The following is a 27,977-nucleotide window of genomic DNA, read 5'->3' on the forward strand; positions in this document are numbered from 1 at the left end:
GGGGGGGGGGGGAGCCAGGAGATCCTTTCAGATCATGGGAGGAAGGGGGAGAATTGAGAGAACTCCAAATGTGCAGCTGAAGAAAAGCTCCAGGCGATGCCGCGGCTCTTCCAACCTTACCTGGATGCAGCCAAGAAAGGGGGAGGGGTTGCTCATACCTTCACACCCCTCCCCAAGAGGAGCTTCACTTCCCTCCCTCCCCCCTTCCAATAGCCTCCAACTTTGCAACTGCAGCTGCTCCTCGCCTCGCCTGCTTCCTGCGTGGAGCCGGGCGCCCTTCCAATGGCTGGAACCTGCCCCGAGGCCAGCAGCGCTGGATCCGCTCCTAAGACCGAGTTCCCCGCCGCCCGCCTCGCCCACTTGTCTGCCTTGTGGAGGCTGAGGGGAGGGGGGAGACAGAGGCTGCCCCCGTTGTTGCCTCGAGGTCCTGCGGGGGCTCCGAACCTGCCCACCTGCTCCCCCCCGGGGGCTTCTCCTCAGATCCGGGGGCCACTCTTGTCCCACGCGGGTCCTCCGAGCGCTCTCATCGGCGGGGCACTCCGCAGCGCCTGGAGTGGAGCCCCAACGAGGCCCGACGCGGGGCGGGGAGGAAGAAGCGCAGGGAGTCCCCGACCGTCATCTCCGCAGCCCGGCTGGGAGGAAGCCCGTCCAGGTTCTCGCCCGACCCTCCCCGCCTCTTCGACCGGCTCCCTGACGAGGCTCCCGGCCGGCCCCAGGCGGCTTCTGCGGGGACCGGTGGCGGGAGGGGAGGGGGCTCAGGCAGACCGCCTGCCTGGGGGTGGCGTTGCCCGACCTGGGCGCGAGGAAGCTCTGAGTTCTAGTCCTTCCTTAGGTATGAAATCTTCCAGGGGGACTTTGGGTCCCAGGAGACTCTTGAGTTCCAGTCCTGCCTTAGTGCTTATTGGAATTGTGGAACTAGGTGACATTTTCTCAGATTATAAAGTATAAAGTATAATCTTTATTACCATTGTACTTAAATACAACGAAATTGGTTTTAACCTCACTGGTGCGAAATTACGAAAAAAGAAAGAAAAAGAAAAAAAAACTAGCGTCTGCATGGAGTGATTGTGGTTGCATTTAAAAGTCTGACAGCCCAAGGATAGAAACTCTGGGATACCAGAGTTGGGGATTCCTGGAGTGTTGAGATAGCCAATTGTTCAATACTGTGTGGTGGGATGGAGGAAAGTGAAATTGTGGGAAATTGTGTTCCATGTGGGGCAAAGCCATAAGTCTCTGCCTTGTGCTTGTATTTGTGTGGTCACTGGGAATCTTAGACTGATCTTCGTCTGATCCATCAGAGCTTTTCTTATCATCTTAAAATGAAATTTGCAAAGGGATTCTATTCCCAATTAGGAGCCATTCTGAGACCTAAACGTTGATTTCCAATTGATCAGCAATCTCTGTGGTTGGAGAGCAGAGCAGCTTCCATGGGTGCCTCTTCCTAGAAACCTAGAACTCCCCCTCCCCTATTCTCCCCCTTCTTGGACCTGGATGAATATTATGCAGCATTGAAGATTTGTGACCTGGTCAATGATGCGGCTGCCTTTAGACAGGATCCCTTTAACCTCCTCCTGGGGAGAGTCTCAAGGTCCCCTTTCTCTGGGCATCTTCTCCAGCCCTTCACAGACAAGACAAGCTTGGAAGAGGAGCAGAGAAAACGCTTTAGGTAGAAATTGTAGAGTGGACAATTAAAGGGTCTGAATATCCTTGGATGTTGTTGCTATTTTAATTTTCTGGATGAAGAAAGACAGAAAAAAATAGAGTGGGAAGTTCTTAGAGGTAGACAACTAAATAAAAACAACTCCAAAGTGAAACCCTAGACAGCATTTGTAGTCGACATTTTCTGCAAAGAGGGTTTTTATCAGGAAATCAGCAAATGAAGATTTGCTTCCCTGTTGAGAGAAAGTCAAACATGGCATTCCAGCTCATTCTGTCATTCCAATGGTTCTCCCTGAGATTAACATGCTTGAAGTTAGTTTCCACGGCTTCCATCTTAACCCTTTTCCTTCTTTCTCTCACATATATTTACCCTTTTAGCCCTTTGTCAGTAGGAACAATGGCTGAAATGATTTTTTTATACAGTGTCAGGTTCATTGACCTACTCAGACTTCTCTTCAGGAAGATGAAATGAAATGGAAGTACAAGAAACATATACATATGTTTTTCTTTAATTCCTGCATACTACCAAAGTGGAAAGAAAATCTTTTTTTTCAAATAAAAGAAACTTTAACAATTTTTCCAATATCACAATGCTCTTATATCTCATGCTTTTATATTTGTTCAGGCTTTAAGGTGCTCCTTTGTGTTCAGGTCTGGCCTCAGAAGGATAATGTAGCACTTGGGGATGAGGATGCAGACCAGCAGACCAGCACTGGAGGCCAGGATGGAGAAGACCTGCACAGCCACCATGTATTTCCCTTTGGTGCTCAGGTAGGTGGGCACAAAAGTCACCCAGACACTGCAGAAGACCAACATACTGAAGGTGATCAGCTTGGCTTCGTTGAAGGCCCCAGGCAGATTCCTGGCCAGGAAAGCCACCGTGAAGCAGATGGCAGCCAGGAAGCCCATGTAGCTGAGGGTGACATACAACATGACAACAGCCCCTTCGTTGCATTGCAGGATGATCTCTCCAGGCTGGGAGTGGAGGTCAGAGTCAGGGAAAGGGGGAGAAACTCCCAGCCAGATGGAACAGATGATAATTTGGACTGCAGAACAAGAAAGGATGATGGAGTTGGCCAAGCTCTTCCCCAGCCATCTCTTCACTCGGTTTCCTGGTTTTGTGGCCAGGAAAGCCAGCACCACCGTGATGGTTTTGGCCAAGAGAGAAGAAATGGCAACTGAGAAAATGATGCTGAAAACCGTTTGTTGGAGAAGGCAGGTGGCTTTCCTTGGTTGACCAATGAAGAGAGAAGGAGACAAGAAGCAAAGCAGGAGGGAGACCAGGAGGATGTAGGAGAAGTCCCGGTTGTTGGCTTTGACAGTGGGAGTTTCTCCGTATTTAATGAAGATAATTAAAACAAGGATTGTAGTTAGGAACAAGAGCAGGGCAAAAGAGACCAGGATGATGCCCAGATGTTCCTCATATGATAGGAAGGTTATAACTTTGGGGATACATTGGACTCTGGCCTCATTTGGATACTCATCATCTGGACACTTGGTACATTTTTCTGTATCTGAGGGGAAAAAAGCATTCCCTTACTATTCTCTCCTTTTACCCTTCAAGAAATACTTTATTTGGACAACAAGTGATACCAGGAGCCTTGTGCAGGACCTCCAGTGAGAGAAGATAAGAAGTATAATACTTTTTTTTAAAAAAAAGATCAATTTTTGTTTAATCGTCTATGAAAGTGAGAGAAGAATTGGGACCCAAATAATTTCCTGTGTGATGTTCAGAACCATCATAGGAACCTTTATTATTTGATGTATGTAATGAATCAGTTCCACTTCGTTTCCTCCAGTGTCACCCACCTTCCTGAGTGGAGAAGGTCCCCTCTGGACAAGGAATGCAGTCATAGTAGCAAACATCTCTGCACATTCCAGAATGTTTTTTTATTATTATTATTATTATATCATCTTCAGGGGTTTCTGGTTTTTTCCAGCATTGTGTTTATGCTATCCTAGCGATCCTCTCCATTCTTGAACCCTGCAGAGACCTAACTGACTCCTTGCACACAGACTGGGCCTCCCCAACCCCCCCCCCCCATGTCCTGAGAACTGTGTGGTAGACAGGAGAGAGGAGGGGTCATAGTCCCCCACCCTCGGTTGAGAGAGGGCTGTTCAGTTTTAAGATAGATGGCCTCTTGGACCCCCTTTCCAACCAGGAGTCTCCTCTGTCCAGAGTGTGGACTTTGCTCTCTCCCAAGACAGCAACACGGTCCTTTCCCCAGTTCCAAGGAGATTCCTCCCCCCATTTTCCCTCTGATTCAGGCCACCCTGAGGGGGCAGGTAAACCCCCAGGTGGCCTTAAGGCCTCTCAGAGAGCTCATGGCTGACCTTTACAATGCTAACCACCAAACGGCTGCAAAGAGGACAAATCCTTCCATTCCCCACCATTCAGTCAGAACCGAAGAAGCTTCTTGGATGAGAAGCAAAACATTTTCAAGGAAAAAAACCCCAAAAATTCCAGTTGTCTTAGGGAGGAAGAGTTTTTTTTAATCATCCCTTCCATTTTCTCTCCCTCCCTTTTTTCGCTTCCTGTGGAGGCACCAGTGAGGACCCCAGACCCCCTCCCAGCCCTGGGACACAGCGGGTCTCTCTGTTTCTTTGGGAAAGGTTCCTTCCCCAAGCAGAGTCCATCATCCACTTCCCTCCCTGCCTAGGATCAGCTGAATTCCGCCCTTCAGACAATAGGAAAAAGAGAGTTTGGACAGAGTCTCTGGGTGAGTCTCCGTTCTTCCACACAGAGGGTGACACTCATTCCACAAAGCCCAATTCCCCCTCAGTTCCTGGACGCCTCCAGCCATCGGTCAGCAGAGCTCAAAGCAGGGCCAGAATGGCTGTGAATTGGGATGGAAGGGACCACAAACCCTCTTCAAGCCTCCCCAGCCACAACTGACTCTCAGACAGAGACTGTGGCCTCACAGAAGCTCCTCAATGGGGCCTTTAAGGGGCATCAGGAAGGGTCATATATACTGTATATGATGTATATACTTGAACCACCAAAGACCAAATTGACCCAAACTCCATATTCACAAAGCACTAGAAACTTGAATTTGATTTGGGATTTTTGTCTCTCCCTTCAATGGCTGGGGTGAGATTTTTATTTTACAAATAGGAAAGCTTACACATTTTTAAAATTAAAATAAAGAGAAATTCTAAATTCTTTCAACCAGGCAGAAAGTAACATTAACCCTATAACTATTTTAGTTATTTTCCAGAAGCTGCTTGGCGACACTATTTTCTTTAATGTCCAATTTCCCAATTTCATCTTCCAATCTTTCTGCTCGGCATCTCCAATTGATTTGCTTAAGGCTGACTTTTATCATTCTTTGCTTTTAATTGCTATATATCTCATGGATCAAACTCTAGAGAGCTAAACAACTTTTTTCTACACAATTTGATAATTTCTCTCTCTCTCTCTCTCTTTTGTTTTGGTGTTCACTTTTGATTTTTCTTCTGTCAAAGTCTAAGTTTTCCTTTGTTTTTCAAAATATATTTTAAAATATTCCTTCATTTCCTCTGACCTTTCCCTCCTTCTGATCTGAACTGAAGAAATCAGATTTCGCATTCAAATCCCCCAGTTCTTTTTCTCTCTCTTTAAAACATTTTATTAATTATAGAATAAAATACAAAAAGCAAATGGGAAGAAACGGGAGAGGGAAGAAGGGGAAAGAGAAATGAGGGAGGAGGGAGAAGAGAAAAAAAGCGTTGACTTCTGACTTCCTCTCTTGCAGTAAAATAAGGCATTAAAATCGAACCTCAACTTTTTACTTTTCCATAATAATATAAAGGGTTTCCTAAAAGAAAGCAGATTTCACATTCAAATCCTCCAGTTCTCAGGGAAGACAAAAATCCCCCCCCCACACCTCTCTCTTTAGTGGCTGCCTCTATTCCTGGCCCACCCCCTTTGCCATGACAACCCTGTAGTCAATCACATGAGGGGAGGGGGGACACGGTTGCCTGGGAGCTTCCCTGCCCTTAGCCTGATGGAGAAGAGGCTGAAGAAGCCAAGCCAAAGTGTGTGTGTGCAGGGGGGGGGGGAATAAAGAGCAAAATCCAAAGTTTTTGGGAGGATGAGGAAGAGGCAAAACCTCCCAGAATTGCAGAGGGAGGGGGGCTTAAGCTCCTTCCCCAGAAAAGGCTGCAATGAAGAGGGTCTCTTCAACTGGGGACTCTGGAGGGGCCACGGAGATCCCTATCCTTCTCAGAGCCACGGACGGTCCCCTCCAGGGTGAGGCTGTCCACCTTTTCCTCCCGGGCAACACTGGAAACCCCCTTGTAAGACCCAGCCCTGCATGGCTTCTCCCTCACAGGAGCCTCTCCTGAAAAGACCAGGAGCTTCTCCTGAAAAGACCAGGAGCCCAAGAGAACCTGGAGAAACCGTGGGTGCTGCATCCCCCCAAGATTCAACCCTGGGACCCATAAACCAGGTTAGTCTCTTCTCAGGAATGCTTCAGATCCCCTCCTCCTTCCTGGCCATCCTGGACTTTCTCTGTGGGTCTGGGCTTTGCTTTCCCGAGTGCCCCATGCATGGAAAGGGGTGGCAATGCAACATGGGAGATGTTCTCCCACCTTCCCAGGACTCAGAAGATGGAACCTGGAGGGGGATTTTGCAGATTTGCTTCCCTTCCCCAACACAAGGTTCCCCAGCTTCCTCTCCCCAAGAGGGGCTCCCCACTCAGCCAGGCAGAGTCCTGTCTGGCATCCCTGCAAGAGCCCCCTTGGCTGGCCTCTGCATGGGAAAGGGTGGCAAGGGAACATGGGATATGAGCTTCTGCATTCCCAGGTCTCTGAAGATGGAAGTTGAATTTTGCAGATCAGCTTTCCATTTACAACATGAGGGTCCTGAGCTCCCCTCCCTCCCTTCCTTCAATGGGGTGAGAGCCAGCCTTGATTTCTCCATCTCTTTTCACTTGGCTTTCTCTAACTTCTCCCTCTCCCTGTTTATGTTTGGATGTGATTTTTTTTTAACTCTGCAAAGTTCTGGGAACTACTTTTTCAATAAAGTTGATTTTGTTCTTAGAAACTGGCCACACTATTGCATCAGCCTTTTTGTGTGATGCTATTGAGCATTAACTTTCAAAACAAAGTAAATTTTGGTTCCAACTCAGCTGGCAGCTATTTCAGATCTGTGACATACTCTGGCATTAACTGGACCCCGGAGTTTTATCTTTACGCTAACAAATCTCAGATTTATTATTTCTTCACCACAAATGCTGTGTATTCCCTCTGGGGCCAGTTTCAAACATAGAGACACCAAACCTCTCAATTTTTTGGTGACCAGTTTAATTCCATCTCTGCCCCTGTTATTATGAATCACATGGGGATTATTTCCCTTTCATTTCCCTCCAGAGAATTTCCCAACAACCTTTGAGTCCAAGAACTGGTTGAATTATCCAGGGATCCCTCCTGAGAGGGAGAATTATGATAAAAGTTTCAGCTCTGCTCTTTGGCCGAATCCTCCAGGGGAGACTTTGGGCAGAGAAATATGGAGTTTGGGGACAGGCAGGGTCTGTGCTCTTGAATGTATGTCTCTCTCCTTTCCAGGTGAAGCTGAGTGTTTCTCTGTATTTCAATCAGGAAAGACACTGGATCATATTCCACCTTGTGAGAGTCCTTTGAATTCTTCAAATTATTCTTTAGAAAAAGAAAGGATTCATTGATTCATGCCATGAATTATGGACCTCCTGCTTCAGCTTCTGATGCTGCTGGTGTCCAATTCAATCTCTGGGAAACTGAGAATGAAATGCCCGCTGAGTTCGGAGAACCAGGATAGAAACAATCCATGGAGCTTTTATAGGCCAGGAGATCATCTCATCAGTTTAGTCATCAGTGGAGAGGAAAGATTGTATATAAAGTTGCTTTTCAACGTAGCTCCTTCTGTTCAATTGATTTTCCATGATCCGTAAGTCATTCAGGGTGATGGAATTGCACTCCATTCATTCTAACACTCTCGTTCTTTTCTGTTTTTAATTTTTCATTTATTCCTATATTGGGGGTTATGTTTAATTTCCTGAATGGTTTTGATTTCCATGGCTTCTCTCTTTTGTCTGATTTTGTGAAAGAGACTCAAATCCAAAAATGGGTCTGAAGAAAAGCTGAAAGGGCTGCAGATTATTTTCCTCTCTCAGTTCAATCCTTATTTTATCACTTGAATAATGAATTTTATTTAAAGTAGTGGACCAGTTGTAGTTGCCAACCTCAGCCAAATTCCATATTTGTATAACTAATCATTGGTTTTGGATCAATGTTGGCTTACAGCTCAGTAGGCTTCTGGAGGATATATATATATATATATATATATATATATATATATATATATATATATATATATATATATATATATATATATATATATATATATATATATATATATATATATATATATATATATATATATTAAAGTATTTATTGTTACTGTTGATTATAATAACTTTTTTTTACAATAGGGATGTTTATGGTTTTGAATATGGCCTACTATTCATTCTCAACATACAAACGGTCAACAAGAATTTCCAGCTCCTGCACAATCTCACATTTGGCTACAACATCCATGACAACTATATGAGCACTTTCCGCACTTCAGATGCCTTGCTGGACATTCTCTCCACTGGAGAAGTCAATGTCCCCAACTACGGCTGTGGAAGGAAGGAGAACCTTCTGGCTCTCCTTGATGGAGCTAGAAGGAGCATCTCCATCCAGATGTCAACATTAGGAGGCACCTACAAAGTCCCACAGGTTTGTGTGTGTGTTTCTCCATCTTGTAAAGGGTGTGGTGAGGGGTGAGGGGTGAGCAATAGATGCAATCATGTCTTCTCCATGGAATCCAAGAGCTGCTTTTCTCCATATAAGCAAAAATGTCAATATTTTACCACATTATGTTCATGTTGAGATTAATCATAAAAGGCCTGAAGTACAAGTAATACATTCCCTGGAGAAGACATTCTACCAACTATTTAACTGATCAAAAAATATCCCTGATTGTTGGGGTCTCTATTGGCATCTTCATTTTCACATATACAATAATGCCTTTCCTATCCAGTCGGATTGAAGTTGGCAATAGTAGCATTTTATCTATCTAAAATGTGGAATAAAAAGGAGTCTAGCAATTATAGGCCAAATGGAATAGAAGATATTGTGGCTAAAATTTATGCGATGATCCTCTTAGTTAAACTTAAGAAAAATGCATTCCTTGCAGAAGAACCAGAAGGTTTTAGGTAGAGTTAAATGTGTCAAGTTACTGAGGATTTAATAGCTACCAGCTGATGTAAAGTTGTAAGCTGTAATCAGTAAGCTAATGCAATGTGGCTGATGCAACGAGGCTGATTCATTGCAGCTGTGGTATCTCCTCTTTAAGACTCTGGTGGGGTCCACACAAGTCATTTACTGTTTTAAGAGGAGTCTATATATAGGTGGTCATTAGAGGGTGTTTCTCTCTCTCAGCCTGTATTCAGTTCTCTCCTTGTGTCTGTAGTGAATGGAAAGGGAATTTATCTCCTGCTTGTATATGTCTGTATATCGTTTGTAGATAAACCACTGTTAATTGTCTTAAGGCCCTGTGTGCTGTGTTATTGTTCCTGGGTTTATCACATACTACTAGTCATACTGCCAAAACTCTGACGAATGCTATATAGATTGTATAAGAAATAATGCATAAGTTAATAATCTAACATTGGCAACAAATTTGTCTTGAAATAACTAATCTATGTTAGTGAGGAAAAACAAGGTTTGCATGCTTTCTAGATGTTAGTGCAGCATTTGACTCAATAAACAGAGAAACAAGGAGACAATGGATTGCCCTCAAAATGGAGCTCAGACTGTTGCCCTGATCCAAGCCCTTGTTTGAGAGAGAGGTTTGGGCTCAATGGAGCCATGAGAAGAAGGATCTACGCTTACCAAGGGGGAGGGGAAAGATGCATATTTGAACCCTTGTTATTCAGTATAGATGTGAATGACTTACCAGGATTTAAGAAGGATCCAAAAACAGATAATAAATAAATGTTATTTCATTTCTTGACAAAAATTACTAAATTAGCGGACAAGAGAAATGCAGTGCATGTAGTATACTTGGATTTTAAAAGGCTTTGACAAAGTAAATCACCATCTACTTCTTGGTAAGCTAAAAATATGTGGTATAGACAGCATCACGCCAGATGGACTCAGCCTGTGGTCCTCAACTGAACTACATCTACATGGAGGGAAACAAGCAGTGGGGAATCCCAGTGTTCCATTTTAGGCCCAGTACTCTTCAATATCTTCATGAAGGATTTGGATGAGGGATAGATGGGGAACTCATCACATTTACAGATGACACTAAACTGGCAGGAATAGCCAACATCCCAGAAGATAGGCTCAAGATCCAGATGGATCTAGATAGACTTGAACCCTGGGCCCATCTAACACAAGGAAACTCAATGTAGAGAAAAGTAAAGTCTTACACTGAGGCTAGAAATACCAAATGTACAGGTACAGATTAAGTGAAACCTGGTTCAATAGCAGTAACTGTGAGAGGGATCTTGGATTTTTAGTGGACAATCTCTCAAATGTGAGCCAGCAATGTGTGGCAGCAGCCAAAAAAAAGCCATTGCAATCCTAGGCTGCATCAGAAGGAGCACATCAAAATTATGTGAAGTATTTTTACCGCTTTCTAATGCTTTGGTAAAACCACCCTTGGAATAGTGCATTGATGGCAAACCTTTTCGGTACCGAGTGAACTTGTTAGGGATGCGATCTGGAAGAGGAATTGCCCAGTGTGCATGTCAGTGCATATATGTGCACCAGGCAGCTCCTCTTCTGGTTTCTGGCACACACGCGATGATCAGCTGGCTGGCATGCATGAGCACACGCAAACCGGAAGACCAGCTCTTCCAGTTTCTGGCACTGCCATGTGCACAAAGACCAGCTGATCGGCATGCACACATGCACATAAGAAACCCGGAATAGCAACAGGCAAGGCTGTGTGTGCCAGCCCAGCTAACCCTAACCCTAACCCTAGCCCACATTAACAGCACTTTTAAAGATACAAACACCTTTTTATTGAAAGGTAAAAAACGTTTGCATTTGGCAGGCTTTTGCTTAATGTGACTTTTGCTGTTGAATGCACACTGATAATTTTTCTAACCTTGACTCATATTTTTTTAAGTTTGAAAACAACACATGTAGCACTCAGGGATGTCAAACTCAATTAGTCCAGGGGTGTCAAACTCAATTTCAATGAGGGACCCATTGTGGTTGACTTTGGAGGCCATGGTGGGCATGACCAGCTCCCACTGCTGCTATGCTCACTTTCCTTGTTTGCCCATGGTGTGTGCAAGAGGGCAAAGTATGTGGGTCAGAGGGAGGCCCACTCCCTCTCCTTACGAGACCTAGCTTTGTAACCAAGGCATCCTCAGTGATAGGATGGGAGACCACCAGGAGAGGTCAGGAGGAGGGGACAAGAGGATGGTAAAAGGCAGCAGGGCTGTTGGTGATCAAGTGCTAAGGCAGGATTTACTTTACATACTCTCTCTCATTATAATCTCCTTCCTTCCCTTCTTTTTCCTTCCCTCTTCATTCTTCCTTCCCCTCTTTCCTTCTTTTTGCTTCCTTGCTCTCTTCCCCTCTTTCTATTTTTCTTGGTCTTTTCTGTCCCTTCTCGGATGCTACAATGCAAATGGGGAAACATTCCTTGCCTTGTGCCACTTTTGCTAGTAGTTTGTGGCCACTGAAAAGACTGAGGACAAACCAGGCTCAGTTTATTCCATGCTTGCATTTCATGGGGACAGACTACAGGACAGCAAAACTGTCAAAATGATGGCTCTGGTAGTTGACCAGAGCTCCTCTGTTTTTTATGTGCAACAGCTTTAGCATTTAAGAACAGAGCTAAGTAATAATAATCCAAACCCAGAAAGACCACATAACAGGAGGAGCTCCAGAAGTCCTTCAGGGGGGAGTAGTAATATAAAGCCAGGATTTCTTCAAAGGTAGTTTCAAAAGGCAAATTTCATTTATAAGTGCAAAGAAGAAGATGGAAGCAGGCCATCTTGGCTCCCCCTTTCACAGTGAACCAGGGAGCAAAACATCAAAAGTTTCCATAAAGTTTTTAAAACAGCTCAGCCATCACCTCTTGCAGTTGTGATATAAATCTTTCTCACATAGTTAGTGCAAGTGACTAATTCAACTTTTGCTCTCTCTCTCCATTCCAAGATTGAGAGATAGTCCAAATGCCGCTTTACCCGAGGGGGGTGAAAGAACCCCCCCTCCAATCTTCCAACTTCAATTGGATTGAATCCACAATTTACAAAGGGCTGCTGCTCATCAATTAAAGAGGGTTAAAGAGATTGGAGCGAACTTCTCACCTCCAGCACTTCAGCCGCTACTTTTTATCAATTGCTTTCTTCCGGAATCCATTCAGCGAAGGTGCAGGCAACCAATTGCTGCGCTATGCACCCCCCCTCGCTCCCCGGCTCCTGAGGCGAGGCTGGAAACCCCCCATGGTTGCCGCCGATTCCGGGGGTTCCAGCAAGCCGCCCTACGGCAGTTGGTCCCTCCGAGACCACCTGTGCTCCTAAAAGGAGCACACCGGAGGAGAACAGCGGACGCCCAGCATCCATCGCCTTCAGAAACAGGAAGCAATCTTATTGGTCATGGATTTTGAGGGTGAAGTTGCAGAAGCTGAAATGCGGTTGGGACAGACTGGGGAGTCCTATGTTTTCTCTCTTTTACATTTTCAGAAATTATATACAGTATAAAGAGTTAACAGTTGCACCGATTGTACTTTATTTTTTTTTGTACACAAAACAAACAACAGGTAGTTCAGCACATGACAGCCTTTCAATCTGAAAATACTCTGAAACAAATAGGTATTGTTTCTGGTGCACATAATTCCAAGCCCAAGGTCTTAAGAGGGTGGCCAATCCAAGTAGTTTCCCCTCTACATACACAATATATTGTATATTATACTCTACAAAGTGGTTTAAACAGCAATGGCAAGTGTGAGAGAGCACACTGTTCTGCAAATAATCTTACTAGCCTTTTGTATGGTGCTTATGTGCAGTGGTGTTAGTAGTAGCATAAAAGAAATTATACTTACAGACTGCATTTTCCTGTAGATTGTGGGATGAATTTATTTTTTAAGCAACAGGCCAGAACCTGTTCATATTAATAAGTAGGAAATCTGTTGGACATCAAGCTTATTTTAAAAGGCTAATTATGTAGAACTCTTTTTAGTAGTCTGGATTATGGAACAATTGCAGGAAAATATTAGATAAGACAGAAACAAGGTAAAATAGGGGTGGTGGTGGTGAATCAACTTCTTGTTTATTGCCCATGTTTTGTTACAAACAACTCAAACTACTGCCTGGTTTTTTTTAGCAGTAATGATTACATTGAATATGATATTAACATATAAAGCATGTGATATGGTTCGAGGATCAGAGCTAGTCTATATTTGAATGGCCTGAAGGTGTGTTAACATTCAAGGAAGTTAAAGCTGCAATCTAGGAAAGGCAGTTCTTGGCCCTTTAAGTACTTGGGAAATAGACCACCTGTGAACCATCTGTAAAACCACCCTGATTGCCATTTAGAGTAAAGGATGAAATAGGCCTGCATAAATCATTTGGTGGGATTTCAAAGCATTGGAAAGTTGTGGGAGTACTTTGGAACATCTGCTTCATTGACCAGATCTGGAGGAGAGCTCAGAGCCCTGTAAATAAGGTGACCAACCGTCCTCCTTTAGGGAGGACAGTCCTTCTTTTGTAAGTTCTGTCCTCCCTCGAAAAGTGTCCTCCTACATGTCCTCCTTTTCGATATTTGAAGACTAATCTGTTGCGTGTTATGTGACGTATTTGTATTTGACATGACAATTCGTCAAAACTCGGTATAGTGCAGTATAAGACGCGATTATGAGACCCATGCGCTCCGCACGGGAGACCTTGAGAGAGAGTGCCGCATGCAAGTGGCTTTGTTTACTTCTTACCAAAACACAACACGACACATACACACACAGTAGACTCACAGCACATCAGCAGTTGAATGACTCACGGTAATTATTTCTTTCTCAGTGAATATTCAATTATACAGAGGTAAGTACAATTCACGTTTTATTAAACAGTTTTTAATGGTGTTTTTTTTTTAACTTCATCGCAAGTATATTGAACAGATATTGAATCTTGTGTTGAATTTTTATCTAAAGAAATGCTAGACATTAAAATAGACAACAATTGTCTCTTTGAAGAAATTAGAAGACTGAATGTATATTTAAATTCTGAAAAATTAATACAATGGGAAAATCAACATGTTGAAATTGATAAAAGATGGGTGGATATTTTTCAGCCATTTCAAAAATGAACATATTCCATGTAACATTTATTTATACTTGTTCAATTTACATTGTGCTGCCCTGGAACTAATGCAGCAGTTGAAATAGTTTTTTTCAATTGCCAATGATTTTTCGACAAGTGAGAAATCGAGATTGAATGTTAATACTCTAGCTGCAGCACTTGCCGTAAAATTCAATATGAAGGATATTTCTTGTTCAGATATTTCCAATATATTGTTAGAAGATGATACATTGACAAAAAATATTAATTCAATGGAAAAGTACTCATTTAAATAATAACAGGCATGTAAGCATAATTACAATATAAAATGTTTAAAATGTTTTTATTATGCATATATCATATTTTAGTGTATTATTGTTGCAATGAATAAATTTTTTTTTAATTTACGATATATTTTTTCCAATTTATTTGTCCTCCTTTTCATTGTAAAAAAGTTGGTCACCTTAGCATTTTGGACAATAGAATGTGTTTTGTCCTCCTTTTCATTGTAAAAAAGTTGGTCACCTTACTGTAAAATAACTTGCCTACCTTTAGTACAAATGCTAGGACTGCATGGTACTTTGGATCTTGTTCCAAACAAAGTGCTGAAGAGAATGCAAGAGTGTAAATATAGTACCCACCCACAACTCTTTAAAGTAGATACTTCATGAATCCAGGAAAAAGGTGCCGCTGCTTTACAATACAATACAATACAATAGTAGAGTTAGAAGCGACCTTGGAGGCCTTCTAGTCCAACCCCCTGCCTAGGCAGGAAACCCTATACTGTTTCAGACAGATGGCTATCCAACATCTTCTTAAAGACTTCCAGTGTTGCGGCATTCACAACTTCTGGAGGCAAGCTGTTCCACTGATTAATTGTTCTAACTGTCAGGAAGTTTCTCCTCAGTTCTAAGTTGCTTCTCTCCTTGATTAGTTTCCACCCATTGCTTCTTGTTCTACCCTCAGGTGCCTTGGAGAATAGTTTGACTCCCTCTTCTTTGTGGCAACCCCTGAGATATTGGAACACTGCTATCATGTCTCCCCTAGTCCTTCTTTCTCTTAAGCTAGACATACCCAGTTCCTGCAACCGTTCTTCATATGTTTTAGTCTCCAGTCCCCTAATCATCTTTGTTGCTCTTCTCTGCACTCTTTCTAGAGTCTCCACATCTTTTTTACATCTTGGCGACCAGAACTGAATGCAGTATTCCAAGTGTGGCCTTACCAATACCAAGGCATTATAAAGTGGTATTTACCCTTCACGTGATCTTGATTCTATCCCTCTGTTGATGCAGCCTAGAACTGTGTTGGCTTTTTTGGCAGCTGCTGCACACTGCTGGCTCATATTTAAATGGTTGTCCACTAGAACTCCAAGATCCCTCTCACAGTTACTACTGTTGAGCAAGGTACCACCTATACTGTACCTGTGCATTTCGTTTTTGTTGCCTAAATGTAGAACCTTACTCTTTTCACCATTGAATTTCATTTTATTAGATAGTGCCCAATGTTCAAGTTTGTCAAGATCCTTCTGTATCTTAAGCCTATCTTCTGGAGTGTTGGCTATTCATCTTGGTGTCATCTGCAAATCTGATGAGTTCCCCATTTATTCCCTCATCCAAATCATTGATGAAGATGTTGAAGAGTAATGGGCCTAAAAACAGAGCCTTGGGGTACTCCATTGCATACCCCCCTCCATGTAGATGCAATTCCATTGAGGACTACACGTTGAGTGCGGTTGGTCAGCCAGTTACGTATCCATCTGGTGGTGATGCTGTCTAACCCACATTCTTCTACTTTATCTAGTAGTAGGTTATGGCCTACCTTATCAAAAGCCTTACTGAAGTCCAAGTAAACTATATCAACGACATTCCTCTGGTCCACTATTTTTTTCACATTATCAAAGTATGTAATAAGATTAGTCTGGCATGATCTGTTTTTGACAAATCCATGTTGACTTTTGGCTATTACTTTGTTTGCTTCTAGGTGTTCGCAAATTCGTTGCTTGATTATTTTTTCCAGAATCTTTCCTGGTATTGAAGTCAGGCTGATAGGTCTGTAGTTTCCTGGATCTATTTTTTCCCCTTTTTCGAAGATGGGAACCACATCAGCTCTTTTCCAGTCCTCTGGTAGTTCCCCGGTGTTCCAGGATCTCTAAAAGATATAATTCAGTGGTTCTGAGATCTCGTCTGCTAGTTCCTTCAGAACTCTGGGGTGTAATCAATCTGGTCCTGGTGATTTGAACTCATCTAGGGTAGACAGGTGCTCACTTACCATTTTCTTCCCTATTTCAATTTGTGTTCCTAATCTGATTATTGTGGTGCTGCTTTTGATAGGTTGGACTGTTTTATCCCTTTGTGTAAAGACAGATGCAAAACATGAGTTAAATAGTTCTGCTTTCTCCCTGTTGCTTGTCACCTTCTTGCCACTTTCTCCTAGCAATGGACCAATTGTTTCCTTATGTTGGAAGAAGCTTTTTTTGTTAATTTTTACTTTTGTGGCAAGCCTTTCTTCATTGTGAGCCTTAGCTTTCCTCACTTCATCTTTACAGGCTCGGGCTATTTGCTGATATTCTGCCTTAGTTATGTCCCCCTCCTTCCACTTTTTATACTTATCTTTTTTGTCTTTCAGTTTGTCAGATAGTTCTTTATGCAGCCATGCTGGTTTCTTTTGGGAGCTGTTATTTTTCTTCTTCATTGGTATTGTGCTAGACTGGGCTTTTGTAATCTCATTTTTCAAAATTTCCCAAGCTTCTTCAGTTGTTTTCCCCTTGAGGATTCTCATCCATGGAATTTTTCCCAAGCTCTCTCTAAGTTTATTGAAATTAGCTTTCTTAAAGTCCAAGACTCTAGTTTGGCTTTGTTCTACTACTTGTGTTTGGATAATGTTGAATTCCAATATTGCATGGTCACTTGCCCCCAGGGTTCCTATGGTTTCAACACCTTCTATCATTTCCTCTCTGTTAGTGAGAATTAAGTCCAATATGGCTGATCCCCTTGTTCCCTTCTCTATCCTTTTGGGAAACAAAGTTGTCTGCTAGGTTTGTTAGGAACCTGTTGGATCTTCCACTTGGTGCAGAGTTTGTTTCCCAGTTGATGTCAGGGTAGTTAAAATCTCCAATTACTATTGTGGTGTGCTTCCTACATACCTTAGTTAGCTGAGTAGCAAAAAGTTCATCTACTTCCTCTGCTTGGTTGGGTGGCCTGTAGTATAGACCTATGACAATGTCATTTTCCCCACAACCTTTAATATTGACCCTTTAAAAAGTACCAAATAGATGCTGTGGGCTTTACATTCCTATATATTCAAAAACAGTGCATAGCCCTAACAGACATTATTACTGAATGAATTTAAGTTGTTGCCACTGCGTTGAAGTTAAATTCAGATGTATGGATGCCTCTTTCTTTTCTGTGGAATTTCATACCTCTATCTTGACTGGGAATGCTGACATCGTCTTGGCCACTCCCTCCCGGTCACATGGCTGGAAAGCCACTCCCACAAAGCAGGCCACACCTACAGAAGAGGTTCTAAAAGTTTTTGAAACCCACCACTGTTAGCGACCCACATGGAGAGGATACTTTCCTAAGAGCTCACAATTCGGGAATAACGGGGGGGGGGGGGGGAACCCTGCGTTTTCCATGCCCCATTTTGGTCCTGGAAAGCCTCCTGCATCAACCTGGAAGCAACCCCCCCCCCCAAACACTGCAACTGTTTGAAGGCTGAAGGAAGCCTCCAACTGAGCCAGGAACCACGGCAGGGGGGGGGGGGGCAGGCCATTCACACTCACTTCCAGCCCACCGAAGTTTCCTGTGCAATGTGAGCGCCACCCCCAGTGCACACTCACGAATCTCCCCCTTGGCCCTCCACAAAGGCCCCAAAACCAGCTGGCCGGCAGGAGGTGTGCCTGCATGTGGATTCTAGTGGAGCTGGGCTGGGGTGGCGGGCGGGTCGGGAGAGGATGCTCTGCTTGCCACAGGTTCCCCATCACGGCTCTAATCCTTTCGATTGCTTTTTTCAGATCAATTATTTAACAGCTTCAGAGGCTCTGAGTGATAAAAGCCGATTCCCCTTTTTCCACCAGATGGTCCCCAAAGAAGGATTCCAGTACCCAGCAATTGTCCAGCTACTCCTCCACTTCAGATGGACCCTGATTGGCCTCTTTGCTTCAGACACAGAAAAGGGAGAGAATTTCATGAGGACTTTTACTCCTGTGCTTGTCAGGAATGGAATTTGTGTGGTTATATCACAACTGTTCTCAAAAACTGGATATACTGCATACCTCAGGGATTCCCTCTCTAAGTGGAGACAAGTCAACGTCTTTGTTCACTTCATGGAATTTGATTTCATTTGGGCCAGAATTCTTCCTTTCCATTTAACATTTATGCGTCTGCCAGAACCCATTGAGGGGAAAGTCTGGATCCTCACAAATTTTGCAGAGTATAGAATAAACAAGCACAGACTTCTCAAATACATCCATAGTATTTGGGGCTTTGGTTATATGTTGAAAGAAAGGCCAAAAGATTCTGCATTTGAACCCTTTTTCTTTGTGGAAGTACAGTTTCAAGATCATTATTTTCATTGTTCTCTTTCAAAGAATGTCTTTTCTGTCAAAGGCCGCAGAAGATGCACCCAGAAAGCCCCACTGGAGACCCAGGAGAAAAGGGACAGAAAAAGGGCCCCAAATAACTATCACGATTACTGTCTCACGAAGACTCTGGCCCAGGCCATGAATGCTGCCTATTCCTCCAGATCGAGGAGGAGAAGGAAGGAGGGAGAAAAGATCTTGGGGTCTCCAAGGCTGCAGCCATGGCAGGTATGGGGGTCCCAATATGGATCCATTAATCTTAGATCCTTTGGAGGAGGAATCCAGAGGAGAAGGAGGGGAACCATCTCAACAGATCTGTTGCCAATTCAAATACTAAGGGAATTAATGGTTCCAAAGAGTAGATACCATGGCATTTTTATATTTAGCACTGCTAATTGGAAAATGCTGTTTTCTTTTTAAAATAAATTCCTGTATTTGTGGGTTTGTGATTAGCCTGGTGGAATTCCATCTATCTTCCGTCCCCATTGCACGTGGGTCTGTCTGCAGCTGGACAGGCAGTTAAGCCCCCCTGTTCTCCTCCAATGAAAGGGAGCCTGGCGTGGATCTGAATGCTTTATTGGGAGAAGAGGGCAGGTGAAACTGAGGAGATGCAAATGGTGGAAATCAAATAGAAAGACGAGATAGGCAGCATTAACTAACAGCCAGCAAAAAAGCAGCTGGAACCTCTCCAGCGATGCTCCGTGTGAGGGACGGAGGCCGTCTCCGGATGACCAGGGGTCTCAGTCACAACGGCTTCTTCCGTCTTCTCCAAAGGCTGACAGAAAATGGAGCTTGGCTTTAGACCTTATAGTTAGGCTTATCTGCCCACGGCCACTAGGTGGGGCTAGAGCAACAACAGCACAACAGTTACCGTATTTTTCAGAATATAAGATGCACCTTTTTCCCTCAAAAAAGAGACTGAAAATCTGGGTGCGTCTTATACATCGAATACAGCATTTTTTGCCTCCCGAAGCCCCGCCCATTTCATCATAATGGCCGTGCATACCCTTATGGAGGCTTTTAGAGAGCTCCTGGGGGCTGGAGAGGACAGTAATGAGCAAAAAATGGACCATTTATGCCCCCCCAACCCCCAGCAACACTCTATAAGCCTCCATAGGGCTATGCATGCAATATGGTCGACAAAAAAAATGGACTTGTTTTTGCGAAAAACGGGCCATTTTTTGCTCATTTTTGCCCCCCCCCCCCATCAGGAGCACTCTGCAAGACCTCCCCCCCCCCAAGGCTATTTATGACTTTTTAAAATGGGGGGGCATTTTCACCAAAATGGGCTGTTTTGGGGAGGTTTGCAGAGTACAAAAACTTTTTCCCCCTCTTGGAAAGCTCTTTAACTGGTTGATGAGAATTACATTGATCAAGTGCTGTGCCAGCAGAAACAAAGTCTTAGGTGCTGCAGATTGTCAGCGATTTCCTTCTCCAGCACATGGATAAATACACCTGGAAATATCTACCTATCTACCTACTCTCTCTCCCTCCCTCCCTACTGTATTTCTCCCTCTATCTCTTTTTATTTCTCTTTCTCTATTCCTCTACCTACCTACTGTATTTCTCTATCAATCTCTCTCTCTCTACTTCTCTCTCTATCTATCCCTTTATCTACCTCCCTACCTAACTACTCTCTCTCTCTCTCTACCTACCTACTGTATTTCTCTCTCTTTCTCTCCCTCTACCTACCTAGCTACCGTGTTTCCCCAAAAATAAGACAGGGTCTTATTTTCTTTTGCCCCATGAAAAATGGCCTTGTGCTTATTATAGGGGGAGGGCTTATTATTTTCTGGGGCAGGTGAGAAGCGAGGTGCACCTTTTAGCTTTCCAGCTCCATCGCGTTCCTTGCCATTGTGCTCAGGGAAGCGGCTGGTAAAAAGAACAAAACCTTCTCACGAGTTCAATCAAACCTCTTGAACTCGCGAGAGGGGTTTTTTTTTTTTTACCAGGGCTTCCCTGGACACAATGGCGAGGACTGCAACGGACCTGGAAAGGTAAGAGGCGCGCCTCGCGGCCCAACACTGCCCACCTTGCCCCAATGGTAAAGGCAGCCTACCTGGTTCCCTTCCCTGCCGCCCCTTCGGGGGGGGGGGGGAAGCAAGGCACACCTCTTACCTTGCTTTGTTCCTCGCCCATTTGTCCAGTGAAGTCCCTTGTAAAAAAAACCTCATGAGTTCAACCATGGAAGTTTTTTTTTATTACAAGGGGCTTCAGTGGACTATTCAGTGGACAAAACTAGATAAAAGATTAAAAACTGACAAAGACATGCATATTGTCTCCCCAATTGAATACAATACAGCAATAATAGTTTCTCCCACTTGCAAAATAGGCCCACAATTATAAATTATATATCTACTGGACTTGTCATCTATCTGCTGTATATAAAAAACATAGTTAACAGGCAATCCAACAATAAAGTTAAATTTCAAAACTTCAAAATTGTCTGTTACTTGCTATTTAACTCACAGAAAATTTCTACCACAGACCAACACAATCATTACCTCTGATCCATTCATAATCTGTCCAGGGTTAAATATCTTTGTTTGATTCTTATAATAAAAATACATTTCCTTAAATGTTTAATTAGGATCTTTCCCAACAACTGCTTTCCATTCCCCAAAGTTATAGGACCTCCTGTAAATGGAAAAACAACAGCTCTTAAGACTTGTTTTCCAGTTAAATATGACAAGTCCATTCCCCAATTTCCCTCAATCTTCTTGAAAGAATCCATTTCATCAGTCATCCGTTCTGTCCACTTTGAGTCTTTAGGGTCCATGGCCTCTCCAGCCATCTCCAAGCAGCCTCCCTTCAAACCAGATTCCTCCTTCAGGGATGCCAGCAGCAAGTTAAGTTCCAGTCCATCCATCCAATCCATCCGATTCAACAATTATTGCTTGCTTCTGATTATCGCCTTTAAGTTGATTTAAAATCGTTGTTGTTTTATCAAACTTTTAAAATGAAGTTTCAAATAAGGCTTCTAAGTTGAAAGACTTTATATTCTTTAAATCACATCAAATTAGCTTACTCTAAGATCCTATTAATTACCGTATTAATGACAACATAGAATAATTGATGACCAAAGGCAAATTTGTATTCATCACTTTTAGGTTTCAAAAGAAAGATTAAAAAGGGTAAAATATTATTTGAGTATCATTTTGAAGACAGTTTTTATCCATTTAGTTATCATACCATCCACCCCTCAGGTTTCTAATCCTCTCCCAAAATTATTTCTGAGTCCTTTACTGAAATCCAGTTCTATCACCAGAGTTCCCATAATCTATTTAGGAAGTATAACGATGTGTGAGAATGATTTTTGGGATGAGGGGAAGAGAGGCTGCCTAGGGAAGGATCAGATAAGAGGGGAGAATCCTGCAGCTGCATAATGGGAGAGAAAGAAACTCAGGATCCTCACTAACTTTTCAGACTGAGAAAAGAGCTGGTGGGAGATTTGTTCTTTCAGATCTGCAAAAATTTTTTTTTAATGTCGTATTACAATCAAGTAGAATTAGGACATTTAGAGATGTTTTCCATCAGGATGACCAGGGAGAAGATTAGCCTGACAACTTTCTTCTTGATCAACCCATGCTTTCTGGGAAACCTGTTGTTTTCAAAGAGTTTATGCATCATCTTTTTTTGTCTGTTCATTTATTTGCCATTTGCTCTAGAATGTTCCCTATAATTGACCAATTGTGTCGATTATATTTTCTTTATATTTTGTCACTAAATGATTGACAAACTTTTTTCAAACTTTTTTCATTCACTTATGAAGATAATGGCAGTATTTGTATCCTATTTAGCCATATGTGGAGGTTAGACAATTGTAGAAGAAAGATTCAATGTGGGATAAGAAACAAAGTTTTCTGCTTTTCAAATTCCTGGATGTTCCCATTCTAGTTTCATCCCTTTCTGGAGAAGAATGAATTTTGGAATATTTCCCAGTTTGAACTATACTTGGACCAAAATGGAGAGATAAGAGCCGATCTAGGCATTTGGGGCTTCTTGGTTCTCCCCAAGAAAGATGTTGTGGAAGAGATTCTCGCGTATTTTAAAAGACAGAGAATTTCTGTCAAAGAAGATGCCCTTTCACGGCTAAAGTTGCTCAATAAGGTGGGATAAATTTTGGTGTTTTTTCTCTGTTTTCCAAAGCCTGAGGTCCCATTTCAAGTGGGCAAAGCCTATAGACTCCAGGGTGGTTGGCCTTCCATGCCAGTTGGTGTCATCTAATGGAAGTTCTTTAACAGACGGGACCTAAGTGGAGGGGCTTTGCCATGTTTTATGGAAATCCTTCAAGATCTTACTGGTCAGAGATTTCTTTCTTCATCACAGTTTTATTCTTTATTGAAAAATCGAATGGAATAGAAATTTCTGAAATCTGTTACAATAAATGTTATTCTCAGTTTTAATATGAATATATCATCATATGTAAATATTTTTTCAATTCCATCTCTGCTGACTTTATTAAGTAGAAAAGTACTTTATTGTAATGTTAAATGCCAAAAGCAAAAGGGAGGAACTGACTTTATTAAGTAGAAAAGTACTTTATTGTAATGTTAAATGCCAAAAGCAAAAGGGAGGAACTGAATCTGCCAGTAGTTAGTTATACCTCCTGCATCTTCTTAGTAGTAGTCAGGTATTTCATATTTACTTACATGAAGACCAGAGGCTATTTGGCTAATGTCAGTGTCTATCTCTATTTTCCATGAATGTTGACTACTAACACATTTTCTTTGGCATTTCTTGTTTTTCTGCTCAGTCCCTGCCTCAGTCCAACTGTGCGGAAAATTGTCATCCTGGATTTGTCAAGAGGGCTCGAGAAGGAGAGCCAGTTTGCTGCTATGACTGCGTTCCTTGTCCGGAGGGGACCTTCTCCACTCAGGAAGGTGGGTCACCCTGAGGAAAATGGGAGGCTTTGTGGAACTGGATCCATCCAGAACATTTTCATGAAAGTGCAAGTTAAAAGACACAAGCTCACCTTTTTTTAATTTTTAACATGTATAATTTCTTATCTAACAGGAAGTAAATCAAAAAGTCTTTGAAGGAGGGGCTGGGAGGAGATGGGAGGAGGGGGTGGCAGACTAGGCAAGCTTTACTAATAGCAGAGGAAACATCTCTCCTGCTTTCTAGTCTGGATATGTGCTGCTAAGTTCACCTTTCTAGGAAGATCTGAGTTCTTTGAAACTTGATGAATTGTTTTAGGTCCACCTTCTGAAAGACCTTGCAATTCACTGTATATTGGATCCTCCTCTTGAGGATCACTGAAAAGGCGTCACTGGTCCATAATGTGGTGCTGTGGATAGTTATGGGGGCAAGTCATTGCACACATATGCTGCCAGTCATGTAGATCAATCAATCAATCAATCAGAGTAGAGCTGTAAAGGACCTTGGAGGTCTTCTAGTGCTACCCCCTGCTCAAGCCGATACCATTTCAGACAAGTGACTGTCAGGTCTCTTCTTAAAAACATTCAATGTTGAAGCACCCACAACTTCTGGAGGCCAGCTGTTCCACTGGTTAATTGTTGTCACTGTTAGGAAATTTCTCCTGAATTCCATATAGCTTCCAGATGTTAAAAGATACTGTTGGTATCCTCTAAGTCCAGGATATTAATTGCCATGTGGCAGGACTCTAAATATTTGTATAAAAAGATTATATGATTCATTATTAACCTGTAATAATGTAGCTTCCTTTGAATTACATTACACATTACACCAGATATAATTAGCACCCTAACACTTTCCTCAACTTCATATACCTAGCTACTTTTAAAAAAATTACACCCTTCTTATGCTATTTTTAATGAAAAATAAAAGGAATGAAATATTAAAGAAAATTGATTTTTGGTTTCTCAGATGCAAAAAAATGCACCAAGTGTCCAGATGACAAATATCCAAATGAGGACAGAGTCCAATGTTTCCCCAAAGTTGTAACCTTCCTGTCTTATGAAGAACATCTGGGCATCATCCTGGTCTCTTTTGCCCTGCTCTTGTTCCTAACTACAGTCCTTGTTTTAATTATCTTCATTAAATACGGAGAAACTCCCATTGTCAAAGCCAACAACCGGGATCTCTCCTACATCCTCCTGGTCTCCCTCCTGCTTTGCTTCTTGTCTCCTTCTCTCTTCATTGGTCAACCAAGCAAAGCCACCTGCCTTCTCCGACAAACGGTTTTTAGCATCATCTTCTCTGTTGCTGTTTCTTCTCTCTTGGCCAAAACCATCACGGTGGTGCTGGCTTTCCTGGCCACAAAACCAGGAAACCGAGTGAAGAGATGGTTGGGGAAGAGCTTGGCAAATTCCATCATCCTTTCTTCTTCTTCTGTCCAAGTTATCATTTGCTCCATCTGGCTGGGAGCTTCTCCCCCCTTCCCTGACTCTGACCTCCACTCCCAGCATGGAGAGATCATCCTGCAATGCAACGAAGGGGCTGTTGTCATGTTCTACGTCACCCTCAGCTACATGGGCTTCCTGGCTGCCATCTGCTTCATGGTGGCTTTCCTGGCCAGGAATCTGCCTGGGGCCTTCAACGAAGCCAAGCTGATCACCTTCAGCATGCTGGTCTTCTGCAGTGTCTGGGTGACCTTTGTGCCCACCTACCTGAGCACCAAAGGGAAATACATGGTGGCTGTTCAGGTGTTCTCCATCCTGGCCTCCAGTGCTGGTCTGCTGGTCTGCATCTTCATCCCCAAGTGCTACATTATCCTTCTGAGGCCAGACCTGAACACAAAGGAGCAGCTTACGGCCAGAATAAATGGAAAAACATGAGATATAACAACATTGTGATATTGGAACGTTTGTTAAAGTTTATTTTATTGGAAAGGAGATATTCTTTCCATTTTGATAGTATGCAGGAGTCAAAGAAAATAATATTTATATGTTTCAAAATGGGAAATTATTGAATTCTTCTAGCTCTCTTCTGTTTCAGCTCAATAAACCTTGCTAAAAGTCATTCAGAGGAATTTGCTCTTCAGCAACAGGTACTGAATGTGACACCTTTAAAAAATAATTCTGGCACTTGTTCCTACAGCTAAAAGTGTTTGTGTGTGTGTGTGTGTGTGAGAGAGAGAGAGAGAGAGAGAGAGAGAGAGAGAGAGAGAGAGAGAGATCGAGAGAGAGAGATCAGTAAAAGAGGTCAGGAGGAAGTGGTGGGAACCAAGCACCAGCCCTGGTTGCCTGATCCTCTCCCTGAGAATGCCAGAATGATGTGAAATGCCATGTTTGACTGGCTCTCAGCTGGTGAGGGAAATCTTCATCCCTCTTATAGAATTCTTTCTTGATTTCCTGATAAAACCTCCTTTGCAGAAAGTGTTCAGCAGAACAGCTGTCTGTGATTTCAGTTTGGAATTGTTTTTTTAAAAATATGTATTTCACAGCAAAATGATAATAATAAATTCAATAAAAAATAAAATGTGTAAAGAAATTTTCACTGTATATTTTCTCTTTCATCAACCAGAGAATTAAAATAGCAGTTTTCAGATCCTTTAATTTTCCACTCTACAATTTCGACCTAAAGCATTTTCTCTGCTCCTCTTCCAAGCTTGTCTTGTCTGTGAAGGGCTGGAGAAGATGCCCAGAGAAAGGGGGCCTTGAGACTCTCCCCAGGAGGAGGTTGGAGGGATCCTGTCTAAAGGCAGCCGCATCATTGACCAGGTCACAAACCTTCAATGCTGCATAATATTCATCCAGGTCCAAGAAGGGGGAGAATAAGAGAGGAAGGACTTTGAGGTTTCAAGGAAGAGGCATCCATGGAAGCTCTTCTGCTCTCCAACCACAGAGATTGCAGATCAATTGGGAATCAATGTTTAGGTTTCTGAATGGCTCCTAATCGGGAATAGAATCCCTCTGAAAATTCTATTTTAAAGAGATAAGAGAAGCTCTGATGGAGCAGACCAAGATCAGTCTCAGATTCAGTGACCCCACAGAGCCCTCTGGTTCTCCCACAAGCAGAAGAAGGCAGAGACTTATGGTTTTGCTCAACGTGGAACAGGCATTTCCCCACAATTTCACTTTCCTCCATCCCACCACAAAACATTGCACACGCAGCCATCTCACACTCTAGGAATCCCCAATTCTGTTATCCAACATTAATCTGAGAAAATATTTCCAAGTTTCAAGCCCACCCCCCACCCCCCATCAAAAAGTACTGGAGGGCTGGAACTCAAGTGTCTCCTGATGTTTGGCCCAGTCATTTGGCTTTTATTTTGAATTATTTTAAAACTCCCGGATTGGCAGAAAGTCCCTCAGCTGGCTTTGATCCCCACCCCAGCAGGCACTCCTTGCCCAGCTGTTACTCAAGCCCCTGCCCTGCCCCGCTTCCTCGCGCCCCGGTCGGGCAGTGCCACCCCTGCTGGCAGTCTGCCTGAGCCCCCTGCCCTCCCGCCGCCTCGTCCCCGCAGAAGCCTCTTTGGGGCTGGCCGGGAGCCTTGCCAGGGAGCTGGTCGGAGCGCCAAGGGTGGTCGAGGGATCGGACAGGCTTCCTCCCCGGGGGGGGGGGGGGGGAGGAGGGCTGCGGGGATGGCGGGTAGGGGCTCCCTGCGCTTCTTCCCTCCCAGGCCACATCGGGGCTCCGGCTCCAGAGACTCCTGCGCCCCCACCCAGGAGAGCGGCTGGAGGATCTGCTGGGATCGGGGGTGGTCTCCGGACCTGAGAGCCGGAGAAGCCCACGGGGGACCCCAGGAGGCTACAGGACGTGCCTCTCTCGGCACCTCCCCACCGCAGACTGTGCAAGGCAGGCGGGCGGTCGCTGTGGAGGGGGCAGCGTGGGAGGAGTGGATCGGGCACCGCCGGTTGCAGGGGGCGGGCGGGGAGAAACGGCGCCCGGCTCCACTCCCGGGGCAGGAGAGGCCAGGAGCAGCGGCTCCAACATTGGATGCCCTTGGAAGGGGGGCGGGAGAGGGTGGCAGGGAAGTGAACTTTTCGTGTGTGAGAATCTCCTCCCTCTTTTAATCTGCATCCAGCTAAAGGGGTCTTTGTTTCTCCCTCTCGCCCCCCTTAGTCCTTCCCTGCTCTTCCTCTGTCCCAGCACTTCTACTGCGGTGATCCTCCTGCCTGGCAGCTGCCTGCCCAGAAGGCCGAAGGGAGGGGCAGCGGGGGAGGCACTACCCCCCCCCGACTGAAAAGTCCCCTTTCTCCCTCTGTCAAGGGCTCCACTGAGGCCCCTCAGATCCCACCCCCAATACCCGGATCTTCTGTGTGTGTGGAAGTTGGGGGGGGGGGGTTGATGGGGAAAGCCCAGGCCGCCTTCGCCCCCCCCAAACTACGGAGGGCAAGATCTGGGCCAGGTCCACCTTCATCCGCCTTGCGGGAGCCCTTCAAGAGCCCTCCAGATGCAGTGAAAGGAGATATTCTTTCTATTTAGATAGTATGCAGGAATCAAAGAAAATCATTTCTATATATTTCAAAATGGGAAATTGTTGAATGACTGGAATTCTTGGAGCTCCCTTT

The 27,977-nt window shown here is 43.7% G+C and overlaps 1 protein-coding gene across 1 annotated transcript; it reads left to right on the forward strand.

Moving 5' to 3' along the window:
• Positions 1-6,060: 6,060 nt before the first annotated feature.
• LOC309392820 (vomeronasal type-2 receptor 26-like) lies at positions 6,061-25,298 on the forward strand (the record flags this gene model as incomplete). Its single annotated transcript, XM_081954294.1, has 7 exons — positions 6,061-6,089; positions 7,303-7,564; positions 8,109-8,397; positions 17,971-18,765; positions 22,435-22,647; positions 23,294-23,420; positions 24,388-25,298. Exons 2-7 carry the CDS (start codon positions 7,338-7,340, stop codon positions 25,296-25,298), a joined length of 2,562 nt encoding a protein of 853 aa, XP_081810420.1. The 5' UTR covers positions 6,061-6,089; positions 7,303-7,337.
• Between the last annotated feature and the right edge of the window lie 2,679 nt (positions 25,299-27,977).

The sequence above is a fragment of the Natrix helvetica genome (assembly GCF_964273705.1).
Source record: "Natrix helvetica genome assembly, chromosome: 5".
NCBI lineage: Eukaryota > Metazoa > Chordata > Lepidosauria > Squamata > Natricidae > Natrix > Natrix helvetica.